At 45.5% G+C, this 19,617-nt stretch overlaps 1 protein-coding gene across 1 annotated transcript in view; it reads left to right on the top strand.

Annotated features, from left to right (window-relative positions):
* The window catches only part of PAPPA2 (pappalysin 2), a 207,421-nt gene that overhangs the window by 18,277 nt on the left and 169,527 nt on the right, over positions 1-19,617 (top strand). Inside the window, exon 2 of the mRNA XM_039881111.1 lies at positions 7,104-8,175. Coding sequence (XP_039737045.1) covers positions 7,104-8,175 — 1,072 coding nt within the window. The remainder of the gene's footprint in view (positions 1-7,103; positions 8,176-19,617) is intronic.

The raw sequence follows: 19,617 nt of genomic DNA, 5'->3' as shown, positions 1-19,617 counted from the left end.
TGGATGATGCTTTTCTCCTCGTTCTAATGCCAAGAGCATTGCCGAAGCATAGTTCCCTCTCTCTGGTCTTGTGGTCAGGGCAGTCCCTTCTGTCAAAACCAACTGACAGAAGATTCCAGTAGGGAAGAGGGAAGCTATCTGCTGGGGATGAGCAAGGCGGTGAGCAATCAGAGCAGTTGAGGGGTGGGAGCCTGTCCTCTCTGGACCACCTGACTTCCCTTCCATTACGTTTGCTCCTCATACAGAGCCCTCTGTGGCTGGTTGCATACCTAGTGGAGAAACCAAGAGAAAAACAAATGGAGATGGAAGCCGCTGAGCTGGAAGTGAGTTTTCAGTTGAGGGCTGTGCACTTTCCCCAACCTTCAGTTACGGTCCTGGCTTTGGGATAAGAAGCTCCCCTTTTGCCTTGGGATGCTTTAGAATTGATTGCTGAGCATTACGTGTCACAGGAGACCCTGTAGGGCCACCCGGAAATTTTACCAAATATTCAGCAAGGCAGCCTGTCAATTCAGGTCCTGGCCATCAGGGAAATAGTAAGCATCGTTCTAGTCCGTCTGTTCGCTCCAAGCTATCCCCAGGTGTGGACGTTAGCCTGTATATTTTTGGAGAGTCAGATCCCATTCACCTTCAAGAAGCGATCCGAAAATTTGATGATGCCAAGCTCACGGCCCTTTTCTGTCCTTGCTCCCAAGCAGCAGCTAACAACTTGGGTTTCAGGATTCGAAACGTCTTGGTGCGATGAGAAGAACACGGCATTTTGGTTGAGCAGATCTTGTTTCGGTCCCTGTCTGTGGCCCTTCCTAGCTGTAAGACCGTGGACCACCCGCTTAACTTCCGGGATCCTCCCTGTCTTTCGTTCTGTAAGGGAGGATGATAAAATCCAGCTCATACATTTGTGACACTTGGCCAGTGTCTGGAGCACAGCAGACATTTCATAAAAGGTAGATTCAGTCTCCTTTCTTCTTTGCATAAGCGCAGACCTCCTGAGTGCAAAGAAAAAGCCCAAGGAATGGGAGGGAGCAGGATTCCTCCTCTCCGGGGGCCACATTTAAGTATTTCCCTGTTAAACAGTTTGTAACATTCTAGTTGTGATCTTCTCTATTTTCAGAATTTTTTTTTTTGTAATCAGGGAGACTGTATCCCAGATTGAGAGAAACCTTTTCCCCTTGAGGGAAATTAACTCTATTAATTTCAAATGCTGGCAATTGATAATAGTAGAGACTGTGTGCAAATGATTTTTTTCCTAAAGACTCACATGAATATGTAGCTCTGTGAAGCTACCGAGGGTCTCTAAACATACTTGCCACCGTGGAGTTGAGCGTAAGAATAAAATGAACAAGATACACTCCCTCAGTTTACCTCCCTTCCTCTCCAAACTTAGATTAAATGCAAGGTAAGGTGTTGGAGCAATTTTCAATCTAGTGAACATCGATACATAATGGAAGCCAGTTCCAAACGAGCTAAAAGGACGATGCTTAAAGGTTTAAGATGACATGGTCCAAATGTTTGGCCTCAGTTCTACCACCATTTTTCAAGTTACATCATTCGATCTGACTTTTTCTAATCCATGGGCTATCATAGTTCAGTTTAGTGTTGAGTGATTTCATAAATCATATTGATGATCTGGTCCCTCTGTTCCTCCCAAGAATGTGGCTTTGATGAATAAACAACAGTTATAACGCGTTTGCTTCTATCACATGTACATCCAAAGTTATAAAACCTCGACGTTGCACAAGCTCAGAGTTTGAGCACGTAGAATGTGTTGGCTTAGACGGAGCTGGTTTTGTCAGCTTCACTCTGCTAGACTGAGAAGGAAGAGGAATCTCCTCGATGTGGGGATTTGGTACTTTTTCTTTCAAGACAGGGTCCACCTTGCTCCTGTTTGACAGAGTTAAGGGAACAGGGCTGGGGTTCCCTCCTGAGAGCGTGTGGGTGAGCTGTGCGGGCTGCTCTGTGTCCCAGCGTGTGGTTCAGGGGTGCAGAAAAACAGATCTGCACCCCTGAACCTGTACCCCCGAAGGGGGTTTTATGTCACAGGCACAGTTAGTCACTGCCGGGCGCTCAGCACAGATTCCTTAAGGCCCAAAACCCAGAGTGGAGGCAGAATTTACCTTTCCCTACTTAAAATAAAAGACCTTATTATTTTTTAATAGCAGTTTTAAGTGTACAATAAAATTGACAGGGAAATACAGGGGTTTCCCATGTGCTCTCTGCCCCGTCACCCCCAAAGCCTCCCCTATAATCGACATTACTCGCCTGAGTGGCACTTTTTTTTTTTTTTAAATCAAGAATGAAAATACCTTGACACATCATAACCATCAAAAGTTCATAGTTTACTTGAGGGTCCACCCTTGCTGTTGTACATCCTGCGGGTTTGGACAGAAGCACAATGACATATCTATCATTATAATATCGTACGGATTATTTTCCCTGCCTTAAGGGTCCTCTGTGGTCTGTCTATGCATTGCTCTCCCACCACCCCTGGCAACCACTGATCTTTTCATTGTCTTTTATACGTTTGCCTTTTCCGGAATGTCATATAGTTGGAATTGCACAGTATGTGGCCTTTTCAGATCGGCTTCTTTCTCTTAGTGATATGCATTTATGTTTTCTCCATGATATGCATTTATGTCTTTTCATGGCTTGATTGCTCATTTAGTTTGAGCACTGAATAATATTTCATTATCTGGATGGACCACTGTTTATATATCCATTCACCTAATGAAAGGCATGTGGGTTGCTTCCAAGTTTTGACAACTATGAATAAAGCTGCCGTAACTATGTGTACGCAGGTTTCTGCATAGAGAGTGTTTTTAACTCTTTTGGATAAATGCCAAAGAGTGAGATTACTGGACCACATGGTAAGAATATGTTTAGTTTTTAAGAAATTTCCAAACTGTCTTCCAAAGTGGCTGCACCACTTTGCATTCCCACCAGCCGTGAATGAGATTCCTGTTGCTCCACATCCTCGCCAGCATTCGGTGGTGTCACCGGTGTTCTGGATTTTGGCCATTCTAATAGGTGTGCAGTGGTGTCTCGTCGTTTTGGTTTGCCTTTTTCTGATGACATAGGATATGGAGCATCTTTTCATATGCCTGTTTGCTACCTGTATATCTTTTTTGGTTGAATATCTGTTATAGTCTTTGGCCCATTTTTAAATTGGGTTGTTTGTTTTCTTATTGTTAAGTTTTAAGAGTTCTTGGTATATTTTGGATAACAGTCCTTTATCAGATGTTTTTTTGCAAGTATTTTCTCTCAGTCTGCGGCTTGTTTTCTAGTTCTCTTGATACTGTCTTTAGCAGAGCATTAGTTTTTAATTTTAATGAAGTCCAGCTTATAAATTATATCATTTATATAAATCTTGTCTTGGTGTGTCTAAAAAAGGGATCACCATACCCAAGGTCATTTAGGTTTTCTCCTGTGTAGTTCGTTTTGCATTTTATATTTAGATCAGTGATCTATTTTGAGTTAATGTCAGTAAAGGACATAAGATCGGTGTCTGGATTTATTTTTTTTGCACGTGGATGTCCAGCTGCTCCAGCACAGTTTGCTGGAGAGACTGTCTTTGCTTCATTGTGTTGCTTTTGCTCCTGGTCAGCGGTCAGTTGACTGTGTTTGTGGGGGTCTATTTCCGGGCTTTCTATTCTAGTCCATTGATCTATTTGTCTGTTCTTTCACCAATACCACACTATGTTGATTACTGTGGCTTTAGAGTAAGTCTTAAAATCGCATTTACATCTTTTAGGTTATAAAAAGTCAGGTCACCAGCAAAGCAGCCACATGCTCTTTAATAGTCAGAGGGAGAAGGAGACACTTGGCAGCCTGCATCTGCTTTGCCTTTTAGTCTTTATAGTGGTGGCGCTGGGTCATACTGGCTCACCAGAGCCAGTGATGCGCGTCTCTTCCAAACCCCGTGTTCAGTGCCATCATATTGGTAACTTAAAATTGGCCATTGGGGGAATATTTATACCACAGAAATTGGCAAATGCTACAAATCAGGACTTGTTTGCCTGTTTTCCCCCTTCAGTAGTTAAACATTTACCAGCATAACGCTGTTTTTTATCTAATTTGTTTTTCTTTTTGATATCTCGTTATCAAATGCCTTCTCAGCATCATAGTTCGTGTTTGCTGGTCATTTTTGTAGCTAGGCACTGTGCTCACATCTTTCCCACGTGTTCCTTAATTCTCACAGCAACCTCACGAGGTAGGTTTGTGATCTCAGCTTATGGCTGACGGATGCTGAAGAGCAGACTAGTGACAGATTTCATTTTACAGGTGCAATTTGCAAATGAGTAGACTGAGGCTCAGCAAGATGATATAATTTTTCCAAGGTCACATAGCATGTAAGTAGTAGACTAGGGACTGAAACTCTTGCCTGACTCGTGTTTGTCACCGCCATGCACCATGATCTTTCCCACCATAGAGAACTTTTCTGGGCTCCAAGTCATGACACCGGGGTTCCCTGTGCACCCAGCCTGACACCAGAACTCTCAGAGCCACGGTATCTTTATCTATATAAAGAGGTTGGTAATGATAATCTTGCCTCACTCACAAGATAGCTTTACTGGTTAAATGATAGTTTCTATAAGATTGCTTTGGAAAGCTCAAGTATGATATAAATGGGAGATATTGTTACATGCTAAAAAGTGAAGAAAAAAATATTTATAAAAAGAGCACCATATCCCAGTGTAGAAGAATCAGTGAAGTAGGTATTTTCTATAAACTCAGGTTCTAAGGAATCTTACAGTGAATGTTTCTGGATGAACTGGAAAAACCTTTAATCTGGGATTGAATAAATTTTTCTCTTGGAATTATTTGGTTTTAGGGCTTCGTAACTTTCCCAGACAGTCTAATCAAGGTGGCCCTAGTTTCACAGGTAGATTTGGATGGTAAGTGTGTTCTAGGAATCAAATTATTAAGAGAATGGATCAGCATTGGAAAGTTGACATGTAGTAACCGTAGGGAGAATTTCTGCTACATTTTGTCCATGTTTTAATAAAGAGGTTCTTCTTTCACTCCCATAAGCTACTTATACTTTCAACAGTCAGTGTATTTCATCATATTTATTTATTAAGCTTTATCTTCTGCACTGTACCGAACTCTCCACGATGTCAAACAAGCATTGGATCCCTATGGAAATCGCCAGCCCCAATGACTGAGGTTGGCAGCTTGCATTGCATTTCTTTATAAATATGTACCGCACAAGTGCATGGTTCCTTTTTTGGTATTCATGTATTTCTTGGGCCACACTTGTCCATCTGCAAGCTTTGGAAACTTTCTTATGTGTCTTAATCGCAGTTAGATCTAGTGTGCAGGCAAAGCCGATGACCTTGGCATGTTTCCTGCTACAGTTACTCTGCATGCTCTCAGGATATCAGAGGCATTTGACAGCAATACAAAAACCTCTACATATTTCATAACTTATATAGCCCAAGCCCCTTACTGTGTTATATAAGACATACCTTGACCTCTTTCACCCCAGGTACCTTCATTCCTGCCGTCCTCACTGTGCGATGATCTTCCGTAATTCTTTTGCCTGGCCAGCTCTTACCTACTCTTCAAGGGTAGATTTGGGTCTCATCCCTTCAGGAAATCCTCTCTGATCTGTGGGTTGAGATTTGGCTCTGTTTTCACTCACCTCTGTATCCCTTGATCTGAGTTCTGATTTTATTCCGAAGTCATCTCCTATGTTTTTCGCTTCCCCAAGAGACTTTCCAAGGGCAGAAACTGCCTTTTTTCCCCCAAAGCTGGTGGAATGTTGGTGTCTGTCTTGAATGGGGTGTTCGGTAAACGTTTGATGGACTGAGATGGCTAATTCCAAGTGGAATGCTTTTTTTCCGGGAGGAGCATAACAGTGAGATGAAATGCGAACTTTTTATGCTTTAGTAGAGTGACAGCCCTCCAAGTAACCAAGCATGATACTCTTGCCACCACCTAGGGGTGGAGCTTGGAGCTCTCAGATTGTAGATTCAATGTTGGGGCTAAACCTGTGTTTGTCTGAATACAGACTGCAATTCCAGCCTCACTGCAGTCTGGTTTATTCACTCTTAAGGGAGAATAGAATCCAATAATTCTCCATTCACGCCCTCCAGAGTAGGGGAATGCAGCTATGTATTCGAAGAGATTTCTGGGAGGAGATGGTGGGTTCATGACCAAAGATGGAAACATTGAAGGCCTCCAAACTGCCTTCAGCGTTCCTCATGTTACATATGACCTGACTACTCCTTCCTCCTGCCAGCTTATTGATGATCTAATTATCTACAGGTGTTCCTCCTTTTGTTTATTCAGCGGGACTTGACAGTCTCATGCGTGCGATGAGCAAGGTGGTAGGGTAGAGAGTGGTGACGATCTTCACCCACCTGGCCAGGTTCCATCTACTCCGTCCTGTGGCAGGCATCATTGGCTATAGGACAGTCTTTCTTCTAACTGACTGGACTAAGTTTTCAGGCTAAGGCCATGGGGCAATGCCATTTTGCCTACTCTGGGGAGCAACAGGTCTTTGTGGATGGGGTGTCCTTGACCTTAGAGAGACACTAGAGGGAATAGCGGGCTGGGAATGATGTCTGGGATGTACAGTCTTCTCCGATGGGACTCCCTGATTCATCAGCTCCTTGTTTTCCCCATGAAAATCACCATTTCGGTATTCATTAGGGAAAATGACCTTTTGAGGGCGTAAGAGAGTACCGTCTTTTGTAAAAACTATGACTACCCTCATGGCTTTGAGGAAAAGAAAAGGGACTAGGATCAGAGAGACAAGGCATGGACCGAAAGTCAGCATGAGGAACATCTGTGACAAAGCGCGAGAGGATGGTTGTCCCTTACATTAGACATCCCCTTTACAACTTCCGGTATGGTTATTTGAGAGTAACGAAATGAGCTAAATTGGATGAAATTTCAAATCAGATTCCATTTAGGGATAGATGTTGCTGGAGGGCCTGATGTGGGGGTACTGAACAGGCACCTTAGGGTGGGGGGAATCTGTGTGACTTAATTTTTTCCCATTAAAAACCTACATTCTTGCTATTCACACGGGTTTTCTTCTCCCTCTCTCCATCCCCCTTTGTATCTGGCATTTCTCCCCTCGATCCTCCCTTCTTTCCCAGGTGTGTTTGATAACTGCTCCCACACTGTCAGTGACAAGGGCTGGGCCCTGGGCATCCGCTCAGGGAAGGACACGGGCAGGCGAGATGCTCGCTTCTTCTTCTCCCTTCGCACCGACCGTGTGAAGAAAGCCACCGTCGTGACTGGCCACGGGCGCTACCAGCCAGGCACGTGGACGCACGTGGCGGCCACTTACGATGGACGGCGTATGGCCCTGTATGTGGATGGCACTCAGGTGGCCAGTAGTCCAGAGCAGTCCGGTCCCCTGCACAGCCCCTTCATGTCGTCTTGCCGCTCTGTGCTCCTGGGGGGGGATAGCTCTGAGCACGGGCACCATTTCCGCGGACACCTGGGCACACTGGTCTTCTGGTCAACGGCCCTCTCACAAAGCCACCTCCAGCACAGTCCTCAGCATCCGAGTGGGGTGGAGGAGCTGACCACTCTGGTCCTGACGGCCAGTTTCGAGCCCCTGGAAGAACAGTGGGCCCCCTTTAGAGAGGAGAAGTACCCACGACTTGAAGTTCTCCAGGGCTTTGAGCTGGAGCCTGAGATCCTGTCACCTTTGCAGCCCCCACTCTGTGGGCGGACGGCTTGTGACAACGTAGAACTCATCTCCCAGTACAACGGGCACTGGCCCCTTCGCGGGGAGAAGGTGATACGCTATCAGGTGGTGAACATCTGTGACGACGAGGGCCTGAACCCCACGGTGAGTGAGCAGCAGATCCGCCGGCAGCACGAGGCTCTGAACGAGGCCTTCGGCCGCTACAACATCACCTGGCAGCTGAGCGTCCAGCGGGTCCACAACTCCACGCTGCGCCTCCGGGTCGTGCTTGTCGGCTGCGAGCCCGGCAAGATTGGCAATGACCACTGCGACCCTGAGTGCGAGCACCCGCTCACAGGCTACGACGGGGGCGACTGCCGCCTGCACGGCCGGTGTCACTCCTGGAGCCGCAGGGATGGGCTCTGCCACGTGGAGTGCAACAACATGCTGAACGACTTCGACGATGGGGACTGCTGTGACCCCGAGGTGGCTGACGTGCACAAGACCTGCTTCGACCCCGACTCACCCAGGAGGTAAGGGATGGGGGCTTGGGGTGTCCTGCTCTAGGGTGCATTTCTAGCATCATTTTCTCCTTTTGGCTTCTGGAGACAAAAGGGGGTTCACATCGCCCCCAAATAAAACATTCACCCTCTAGACATGATTGTGCTTTCCTGAAGCACTAGGTGTTGTGTTAAGTAATGAGGGACATAGAGTTGACGAGGACAAGGGACGGCCCTCACAGTACTCGCTCTCTGTGGAGCAGACAGCTATGTGTGTGGTGTGAGGTGCACCTGAACCGCAGGGATGGGCTCTGAAGACAAATGCACCAGGCGCTTGAGACACCTGAGCAGCTGAGCCTGTGAGAGGGAGCGGGGGATGGTCACAGAGAGCAAACAGGTGCCCGTAGATAGAGACCACTCTGCCCAGTCATCCGCGAGCGTCCTGCCCGCAGTCTTAGGTCCCCACGGAGTAACAGATCCGTGTGGGGGCCTCTTATGTGCTTGGTCTGCGTTCAGCAGCTTCCTGAACACAAAACATCCTACGTCTGACCACAAATCTCCTTTAGGTGACGAGCCTTTCCATGTTGCTCACTGAATTCCGTTCTCCACATAGCACCTAGAAAGATCCTTTGTAAAAGGCAAATCAGAGCCTGTCATTCCTCCTCTTAAATTTTTTCCCCACTGTACCTAGAGTAAAAGGCAGACTCTCTGCCTGGCTCACAGGCTCTGCTGCAGCCAGACCCCTGCCTGTCTCTCCAGCTTCCTCCCCGAGTACCGTGCCCGCGATGCGCAGCCTCCCAGGCTCTCTTCTGTTCTACGGAATAATCAAGCTTGATTTTTGCATTCGCTGTTTCATCTTGCAATCCTCTTTCCCTTCCTCTTCAGTTGATGGGTTTTCTCTTGTCATTCCAATATCTACTGAACCGACACCTCCTGAAGAGGCCTTTCCTGACCCCCCAATTTAAATCACCCAATCAACCACTATTCTGTCAACTAATTTCAGTTCTCTGTATAACACTTATCACCTCTGAGGTTTTCCTGTGCTTTCCTTTGTCCTTCCCCTGACTGGAATGTCAGCTTCGTGAAGTCAGGGCTCTTGTTGATGATGACATTGCCAGTGCCTAGAAAGGCAGCTGGCGCTTCGTTGTTTACCTCACGTTTATTTTAACGAACGAACGAATCCGATGTGTCTTCCGACGTGAGACGGAAATCAACAAGAGAATTTCCGTCTGACGGTCCACTCGAGGTCTGGGGAATTTGGGAGGGAGGTAGGAGAGGAGAGATGTGGGAGGTAAACCTGTTAATTCGTATGTGTGGGCACGGCTTCTCTGTTACGGACCTGGTACCTTTGTACAAATTATAATAAGGCTCGCACCTGAGCTAGGGTGTCGTGTTGGTGGGAGGTGGGAGGACTGGATCTCACCTCCCACTCGATACCTACTTGGCTGCCTTTGTGTTTGTTGGTCACAATTTATATAGTAATCCACTGTGTCCTGTATGCGGGCAGTCAGTTAACACCAGTTAATAGGTTGGCCTGTAGTTTAGGCATGTGACGTCAAGGGTTGAGTGTAAGATTTGGAATCAGGAAATATAGCTGGATTCCTGAGTCCTCACTACTTAAAATTAGCTATGTAAATTGTGTAAGTCACTCTCTGCAAGTCAGATGGCTTGTTGGCAAAATGGGGGTGATTGCAGTAGTACTTTGCATTACCTATATCCTAGGTTTTTTTTTTTTTTTTTTTTTAATGAATCCAATGAAATAAGGTACAGGAAAGTGTTTGGTGACTCTAAAAGTTTTCAATATACAAAAATAGTTCTAAACTAAACGTTAGTTATTATTATGATTATTAGAGCTGACAGATCGGAAGCCTTTGTTTACATAATAATACACAGAGAACTGATCACATTACCAAAAGTATTCACATAAGAAAGATTCTGTTTGGGTTTGGTTTTTAGATTTTGATAACCTTAAGCAGAAGCTAAACCTCGGTTATAATAGCGGTTGCCAACTCTTAGGATTCCCAGAGAGGGAAATCTGGCTCGTTTTCATTTGTCTACTCGTTCGTTACAGCAGCCCTCTGCCCTGCCTGAGAGAGCTGTCTTTCAAGGTATCCACACATCATTTTCCTCAGTGTGGCCTTTCGTCTCTCTAAATCCTTACTGCCACTGCCCCTATGTGGGTGTTTATAACTTATGCCACAGAGTTGCCATGGTAACTCCTCCCTTTATCTATAGACCCGGAAGTATTTCAAACCTTCTTACCCCTACGTGCAAAACTTAGTGGAATAAAAGGAACTATTTATACTTTCTGATAGTTACAGATATTTAAATCAACGTAACCAATGTTCATGGTTACAAACATCAAATCGTACCAAAAGGCATGAGGGAGGATGACGGTCCCCTGCCTACCTCTTCCCCCTCTTGCTCCCGTATTTATGTTACCTGTCTCCTCTGGTAATTACCTCTATAGCTCCCAATATTCTATTACTTGATTCATCAATTTTAAACATTATGCGTTGACTTGCTCATATGATAAAGATGGGATTACTTTTCCACGGTCTCTCCCCTTTACCTTTTCAATATCATTATTTTACTGTTTTTAGTCAAATGAGTTATATATATATTTATTTACAGTATCGTGACTATGAAGTATTTTTTGTTGCAGAACAAAGTATTATTCTGTTATTATATATTTTTTTCTGGCATAGTTTCTTCCACCCTCCCCTACCCCTTGAGTTTCTACTTCCTCCCTCCCTCCCCTCTTCCCTTCCTTCCTTCCTCTTCTTTCCTTCTTTTTTTTGCTATCTAACACGTCTTTTTTTTTTTTTTAAATACCTCTGGAGCTCTTCCTTCTGGTTTATTCTATTTTTCTGTCCACTTTCAATCTTGACCAGCCATCTTTAGGTCTGTTGCACAGCTGTCATCCTGGAACTTCTCTTTACTGCCTTTTTTTTTTTTTCTATCCCATTTTTACTGGAAAACACTCTTAAGTAACTTTCTAAGAAATGGTGTTTTAGGAAATTTTTTTCTGAAAATACATTTATCAAAAAGTTTTTATTTTGCCTTTACACAAGTACCAATAGTTTGTCTTGGTGTAAAATTTGGGGTTATGAAACCTTCTCAAACTTTTGAAGAAATTTGCTAATGGCCTCTAGCTTCTATTCTGATAATTCTGTGTCTTCTTAGAAGTAGAATTGTTTTCTTTTAAAAACTGTTTGGAATCTTAACCTCGTTTTTGGGATAGTATGATAATATTTTTAAATATTAAATAAATATTTTTAAATAACAGGGTCGGACTTTTATTCTTCTTTTGTTGAGAACACAGTGGTCCTTTAAATTTCGACCCTTCTGCCCCTCACCTCTGGCAAGTACTGTTAGATTATTATTTTGATTTTTACAATTCAGTTTTCTCTGTTCTCTTTTTCTACTGAGATGGATCTCCTGAATTTATTCTCTGTCTTTTTCTTCTTCTTCTTTTTTCTCTCATTTGGTTTATCTCTTGGTTATTTTTTTTGAGGGGGGGAGGTGGTATTTCCTTGAGTTTATCTTCCAACTCTTCTACTGTTTTTATTTTAGCAATCGTATTTTAAGACCTTATTCTTTGATTTTCTATACTCATCCATTTTTATTTTAAGAATGCAACCTTTTTTGATGCTAAAAATGAGATCCATTCAGAATTTTTTTCTGTGTACTCTGATCCGTCATCAATTTTTCTTTTTTTCCTTTTTGTTCTTCTATATTCCTCTCTGTCTTTCATCTTAGAGGATTTCCTCAACCATCTAGTGCTTGCTTACAGTAGGAGCCACACTTTTACGTTTATACTCACCCACTGAAAAACGATGGTTATCTGTGAATTCCTTCTTTTGGGGGAAGGAATCTGGAGCAGAGCCGAGTGGAGAGGCGAGCCCTTCTCTTCTCAGATCCCTTATATTTATTTCGTTACAGGCTCTTTTCCCCTCTCCCATCTTCTCCCTGGTATTCCTTGTGTTGAATTTTTCTTATTAAAAATTTTCAGGGTTTCGCGTCACTCTGACTGGCAAGAACAATATTTTGAAAACCAATTATTCCTATGATATGTCCAGATGCAGTAAGCTGAGCAGAGAGTCAAGTGGAAGGAATATGTAAAGAGTCAGTGCTCACAACTTAGTGGAGGGGCTTGGCAGTTTCTGATGAATTTCGGGCGTTTCCGTCCAGGCGGAGGCACTGCAAGCAGAGCGCGGAGCGCAGACCGCTCTTCCGCTCCGTGGCTCATCTGAAAGCGCTTTGGATTCGTGGACACACAGATCCCTGGCACTCTCGAGGGCCTGTGACTTGATGTAGTTATTGGTCGTCTCTGAACTTAATTACCCATATGCAGCATCCCTATGGTTGCAGTGAAATCACAGAGCTTGAGCTCACGATTCCATTATATGTGACCCTGAAGGGAATCCAGCTTCAACAAATGCCTCGCCAGATGTTTACTGAACACACAGTGTGCCAGGCACAGAGCCCGCTTGGGAGCTCACTGTTCAGCGGGGATAGTTGGGAGGCAGGGGAGGGAGGCACCTGTAGATAGATTCCTGACGTGCAGGTGCAACAGTCGGTGTCTGAGCAGTCCTCCTCATTTCTCAGATCCCACGCAACAGTTCCCCTACCCCGAGCCCAGTGAGAAAGCAGAACTCTAGCTCAAAGACGTCCCTCTCCCAGAGACTCTGAGAGTGAGGCAGAGCCTGAGGGATCCAGCATCGAACATCTGTAGCCCAGATGGACTCATCAAAGAGCGATTATTTATCGGACTTGGGGCTAGGCAGGAGGAGATATGAATTATTGATACATTACCCAGCCAGTTGAACAGAATTACTAAAGTAGAGGAACTTGGCTTGTGAGCAGCCACGGCTGTGTGGGCTGGATGCCGATTGCTACATAGTCTCTTCTCTGAGAGAAGGTCTGCAAGAGCTGAGGAAGGAAGGGGCTTGAGAGTCCGCCCCAGGAAAAACACAAATGCCACTGACCACTCCTTATGACGCATCCCAGGAAGCCAGGCCGAGGGACACTCTCTGTCCTAAGGGAGACTCGGCTTCTCTGATCATTGCGGGCTTCGGTTTCTTTTTGGTTGTGAATCGTTTCTGTTATTTTGGTCTCTAAGGTTGCGTCTCGGAGACGAAGGATTCTTTGTTGCCCAATCTACTTTCCATCTCTTATCTTCTTTCTCCTTTTCATGTCGGGGTTGAGCTTAGTATCCAGCCAAATCTGGAACAGTCCGCTTGCCTCTCTCTTTGGTTCCTATGTGTCAGATTTCATAATATTGTTATCATGCAGAGAAAAATCACCAAATAAAAACGAATAGCCGAGCACAGTTTAAGCGAGCCATCAGTCGCCCAGTGTCAGACCATGCTCCGAAGCAGACAGTGGGATGCCTTCCGCTTGTTTGATGGGCTAAGGGCTCTGTGTATTGGTGTCTCACCGTCTCGTCTCTGCTTCATTTCCTGAGTTTTGCTACTGGCACATCCGAGGGCAGAAGGACTGCCGTACATAGCCATGCTCGGACACGGCCCTCTTCCCTTAGAATCCTCCAGAGGGTGGGCAGGGGCAGAGAGAGTGGTGTCTGCAGGTGTGCAGTATGGGGTGTATATCCTGTGGCAGGAGGGCAGACACACGTGACACCAAAGGGCACGAGTGGGGAACTTGGTGCCGCACACACCTGGCTGCTGGAGATCAGCTGTGCTTTGCTCACCCATCCTTTGTGGCTGGTCAGCCTGGGCCCCACGGTGGTGGGTCTGTTAGACGTGAGTCAGGCTTCACGATAGGTTTCTTTTGAAGTTGGGATTCAAAATTCCCTGCAGCCAAACCAACCGACAAACAACAACAACAACAAAAACACCTATGCCGGAAAATAAGTGTAAGGGGCAGAAGAGGGCAGAGAAGTGGAGGAGAAACTTTAAAATCGAACAGGAAGAAAAGGTCTCGACCTTCCCGCTGCCTCCCGCTTCAAATCTTGCAAGCAGTGTGAACTCTAGAGACTCTGGTCTCACCTTCTCATACTCATCTGCCCCGGCAAAGAGAATAGGAGGAAAGAAGTAAGAGAACACCTTACAGGTAAGCTCAGAAAGTTTTCCTACAGATTACAGATAGAACTGTCTCCTGTTCGTTTTCCGACAGGCCAGTTTCTCCCCAGTCCCAATAGTGCCATGTCATAGAGTAAATGACATCTAGTTTCTCTGTTCAGCTGGCTCAGTGACCCTCCCTTCCCAGGTGAGTGGGGCAAGGTTATTTTTCTCCTTTTCATGGTTATTTTCCTTGCCCGAAGAGGCTTGTGAGCGAGCCAGGTGGTGCGTCTGGGTTAAAAATATTTCCTCTTAGAAAGTTTTTAGGAGAGACCCTCGTCTCCAACCAACTCCACCCAACACCAAGATATTTGGGCGTTTTCCTAGTAGTTGAGGTGCCGGCCCTGGTGCCCTGGCCTGATGCCAGTGTCTCGGGTGACTTCACTTAGGGGTCCCTTCCTAGGATTTAAGCCTAAGAACCCAGAAAACCCCAGCTGCACACTTATGAACATTTCCTTTTTCCTTTTCTCTAGGAACCCTGTTTGTATGTTACTTTAGTGACTGAATAAAAGTTAAACCTTGTTGCTAGGTCTTCCCCTTGACCAGGAGGGTCGTGGAGTGGGTGGAGCACACAGTTAGTTTGGACATCAGCTTTGTTTTTTTGAGGATTTGTTTCCACAGAGTGTCAGCCTCGGCTGGAAGCAGCTGACCCGTGACTTTCCTGAACCCCAGTGGCCTCTGACCTCTCACCAGCAGCTCCGTGGACCTGAGTCCCACAGCTTGATACTCGGGCAACTGCTGCTTATCCCTTAACCGCTCAGTCAGGACGTCAGTTCCGCAGTCCTGGGAACATTCCTTTTGTCCTCAAATCGCTGTCTGTTGAGCATCACTTCTCACCCCCTGCTCTGCTCAGGCCCCATGGTCTCTCACCTGTGTTATTACAATCGGTCTCCCCACTTTTACTCTTGTGTTCCCCGCCCCCAGTCTGTTTTTAACAAAGCAGCCAGGGTAATGCTATTAGAGTGTAACTCAGCTCTAGTCATCCCTCTGCCCAGAATTCTCCAGCAGCTTCCCAGCTCACTCAAGGTCAAAGCCCATAGTGTGACTCTGACCTGCAGGACCCCACCTGATGTGGCACCTGTTACTTTTGTGGCCTCGCCCCCTCCCATGCTCCCCCTTGTTTACTTAATTCCAGCCATGCTGGGCTTCTCACTGCCCCTCGACTTGACAGACACCCTCCTCCCACATGCTTTGGGAGTGGCGTTTCACTCTGCTGGAATGTTCTCCCTCCGGAATTCTAGAAGGCTGGTTCTCCCACTTCCTTTGAGTCTTTTCTCGAAGTCACCTTTGGCGAAGCCTTCCCTGGTGACCTCATCTACAATTTCACGTACTCTTCTGACTCTTAATGCTTTCTTTCCTGCTTTAGTTCTATCTTTAGAATTTCCTACTAATGAGCTATATGTTATATATATTTTAAATTTTGCTTCATGTCCATCTTCTCTGCTAGAATGGAAGTTCGTCAGAGAAGGGGTTTTCGTATGTTTGGGTTACGATTTTAATGCCTTCTCACTTAGAAGAGCAAAAGGAATAAGAAGTATTCAACAGATGATTGACGAGTAGAGGAATGTTCTTCCCCTAGCATGGTGATCGGCCAACTGTGGCCCATGGACCAGATTTAGCCTACCACCACATAAAATTGTATTGGAATGCGCTTTTATTGGAATCCACTTGTTTACACATTGTTTATGGCTGCTTTCATGTGGCGAAGTTGTGTAGTTACAATGGAGACTGTGTGGCCCACACAACCTAAAATATTTACTATTTACCCCTTTACAGTAAAAATTTGCACCCCCCCCGCCCAAGCACATATTTATCATACTTACTGTAATTACCCGTTGCTGTCTGTCTCTTGCACAAGACTTTAAGGCTCTTTGTTTATAGTTCTTTTTTTCCCCCCTTGCCCCCTGTCTTGTTTATAGTTCTTGTAACGTGGGCAGTGCTCAACTGATATTTTTGAAATGAATTTATATATATATATATGTACCTGTATATGAAAAATCAGTGACATAGGGAGAATGACAGTGTTGGGCCGGGGTGTGGGTAGCGGGGAGCAGGCTACTCTGTATTGAAAAAAAGGGTGTTCAGAATCTACCCTCTAATAATCCCTCCTACTTGACTCATGACCGTGGTAGAATTGCCGTATTCAGAAGTAAGTCAAATAAGTAAAGATCGCCATGAAAGTGCAAGTATGTCAGCCGAGGAGGGAAAGGCCCTGAGCAGTTTTATTTGTTATCTCGTTGTTTGAGTAGCTGAGCTCCCGGGTGGCTCAGAAAGTGAGGAACATGGAGTGACTGTTGAGGCCAGAGAAGGCGTCCACGACAGCTGCCAGGAAGAGGAAGAGCAGGTCCCCAGGGGGAGGCGGCTCCCGCCGATCAGACGCAGCCTCTTCGAAACGACGCCGCGGGTCCGCAGGGTCCTCACCAGGCGTGCTCGTCGGCCGTTTGTGGTTGCGAGGAACAGAGACTCACTCAAGTTCACTAAAGGAAACGGGCTCGTTGTGCAATTACACATGGGCTGGAGGTGGAGCCAGACGGCTGCAGGGACCGAGGCGGGTTCGGGCACCCCGTTTCTTTCGCAGGCCGCAGGGTTCTCTACCTCTTGGTGCACCTGCGCCCTTCGGAGCTCGTCAGCAGTTGGCTACATTACTCCCCTGCTTTGTCCCGTCGGGTCTTCTCTTCAGACTCATGTCTCACTGCCGACTACCTCGGTTTCTTGCAGAATCTCGGTTCAGATTCTGGAACGAGTCCGTGGGAATTGGCCCCGCTCATCTTTATCTGTCACGTCAGAAGTCATAGGTTTCTGGCCAGCCTCGTGTTCAGGCAACTGTGGCCAAAGGAATGGGCAGTAGGGAAGATTCCTTAGGGCTCCCTGGGCAGCCCTCTCGAGGTGGTGCCAATACGCGGGGTGCGGCGAGCTGGGTTTTCATCTTGGGGATGAAACTCCTGACAGGCATCATTTCCTTAGACCTTCGTTTTCCTGGTAACGTAACCCTGTCTGTCTGTCTCTCTATCTATCAACCATGTATCTATTTTACCGATGAAATAAAGCACTTTGCATGGATTCTCTTATTTAATGCTCACAATAGCTCCAAGAAGCAGATATTTTGATTAGCTTCATTTTGTATATAAGAAAATAGAAATTTAGTTAAATAACTATCACATTGCAGTGGTAGAAGAGGGATTAAAGTCAGACTTCGGAGCCTGTGTCACCAGCCCCCATTCCATATCGCGTGTCAGGTTTAAGCCTTACGTGCCTAACAAAGAGTTTAGCTCATAGTGGGTGTGTAACAGGTATTTGTTTAATTACATAATGATCCTTTTAGAGAATATATACTTGAAGAGATGAGGGACAGGAAACGGAAAACTCTAAGGGCTTAGTGTTTAGAAGGGACATTATATGAGAGGTGGTTTTCTTAAAACATGAATAGTCAGGAGCAGGAGAAAGTTTATGAAACAAGGGCAAAGATATGAAACTGAAGTACAGATTGTCATGTGCAAACCTCTTCAGGCCACTACGAGAAGAACAACTCGAAAGGAGGGGACATTCCCCAGGGACGAATAAGAAAGAGAGGAAATTAGAAAAGTGACGGTGAGGGGGCCTTACATGTGGGGCTTAGGGATTTGAACAGTAGGCAGTTAGAAGCCATGTGAAGTTTAAAGGTGATGACGCCCGTTGAAAGGACTTTGCAAACTGAAAATACTTCGTAAGTGAACGTGTTTGGTGAGATGTTGCATTGGGTTCAGCAGCAGGTTTGAAGAGAGGGTGGACATTTGCAGGGAGATGTTGAGCAGATGATTGAAACTGATGTGAAAGGGCTATTTACCTCGCTGTGGAATTTACAGGGGCGAGATGATCCTTGTAGAGTAATATGGGGTCGCCATGAACCGAAAGCACCCTGACTCATAGGGCGTCTGCACCCTGCCTCCCCTCCCAGGTCTCTTTCACACGCGAGTGTAAATACAGAGCTGAGTACAAGGAGCATCTCTTCTCTACAGTGCTTTCGAAACACTTACTGTTCAGGAAGGGCTGTGCCTACCATCTGTGTTCGCTACCCGGTGGATATTCAGAATTGGCTGCTGAATAAATGCTGTGCAATTGTGGGGGTCGGAGCACTTAGGACGATGACAGTTTAGGGATTCAAAATGATTTTATGTGAAAATTTAAAGAATCGAATCCTGGGCTCAACCCAACACCATGAGAATTTACAGAGATGAACTTAGATTTTAGGATATAAAATGTGTAAACAGAGCTGGTGGATATTTGCGTTTTCAGTAATCAATACGAAAATCATCATGAGCCTAAGCTTCATACGAAGCAAAAGCATGATGTGGCCATTAAAAATACGCCAACAATTTTGGGCTCTGTTAAAAGGGATGGAGTGTTCAGATGGCTGGAAGAGATGATCCCTCTAGACACAGTCCCGATCAGACACAGTTCCTGTCTGGAGTCTGTGCTTAGTTCTGGGCAGTGGGTTTTATAAGGAACATCAGCAACCTGGAGCCCATCCAGAGTTTGGGGAGGAGAGCAGTGATGAGCAAGACGATAAAATGGCCCTGTTCTCCTGCAAAGATGGGCTTTTAACTCCTCCCTGCTTCACGAGGGGCCAGTATAAAGGGACTGTTTTGCACTTCATTCACTGTATTCGCTCATCCACTCGCTAATTAATTCATTCCATTTCTACAATGACCGAATGCCTCTTATGTTTCAGACGCAGTGGCAGGCGCTAGGGATGTGATTCTTGTCTTCAGAGGCTGGGTGGGAGAGACACATACGTGGATATAATCGCAATACTGAGTAGAGTAAAGCCAAGCGAAGTCTCTCGTCATCTTTGTCCCCTGCCCACATCTGAGCTTCCACAGTGACTAACCAGTTTGTCTCTACTTTTATTCTTTCCTCCATCCTAACCCCCAAATGTACACTGTCACGAGAATCGTGTATATGTTCACCTCTTCCCAACTGGAAGGACTCAGTTGTGGAGGGCATGGGGTTTGAAGTTGTTCTTGAAAGATGGTCAGCAGAGACCAGCAGGAAGGGCGCATGAGGTGGGAGAGGAAGGGTGGCAGAGGCCTGGCATCTGTTATATAGTATAAGATGATTTAGGACAATAACAATAATAATGATTGTCGTTTATTCAATGACCTTACCATGAACTGAAAATATGGCAGCATCATGGGGCATTCACAGTCCAATATTAGAACAATTATTCAGACTGCCTCCATGTGGACCATACTATTTTCAGTTAAATGCATTTTATAATTATATCTAACTCTCCTGCTCAATAATTTGGCCTACTCCTTTTCTGTAAATTTTAATATAATGGGAAGAAGTCTTCGCCTCGAATTCTGTCATTCTAGGACCTTCCTGTATGGTCGGAGATCCTTGATCAGCAAAT

The sequence above is a fragment of the Pteropus medius genome, unplaced genomic scaffold (assembly GCF_902729225.1).
Source record: "Pteropus medius unplaced genomic scaffold, Ma_sr-lr_union100, whole genome shotgun sequence".
Taxonomy (NCBI): Eukaryota; Metazoa; Chordata; class Mammalia; order Chiroptera; family Pteropodidae; genus Pteropus; species Pteropus medius.
Note: the sequence above shows the minus strand (reverse complement) of the source record. Positions and strands in the feature narration are given on the sequence as shown.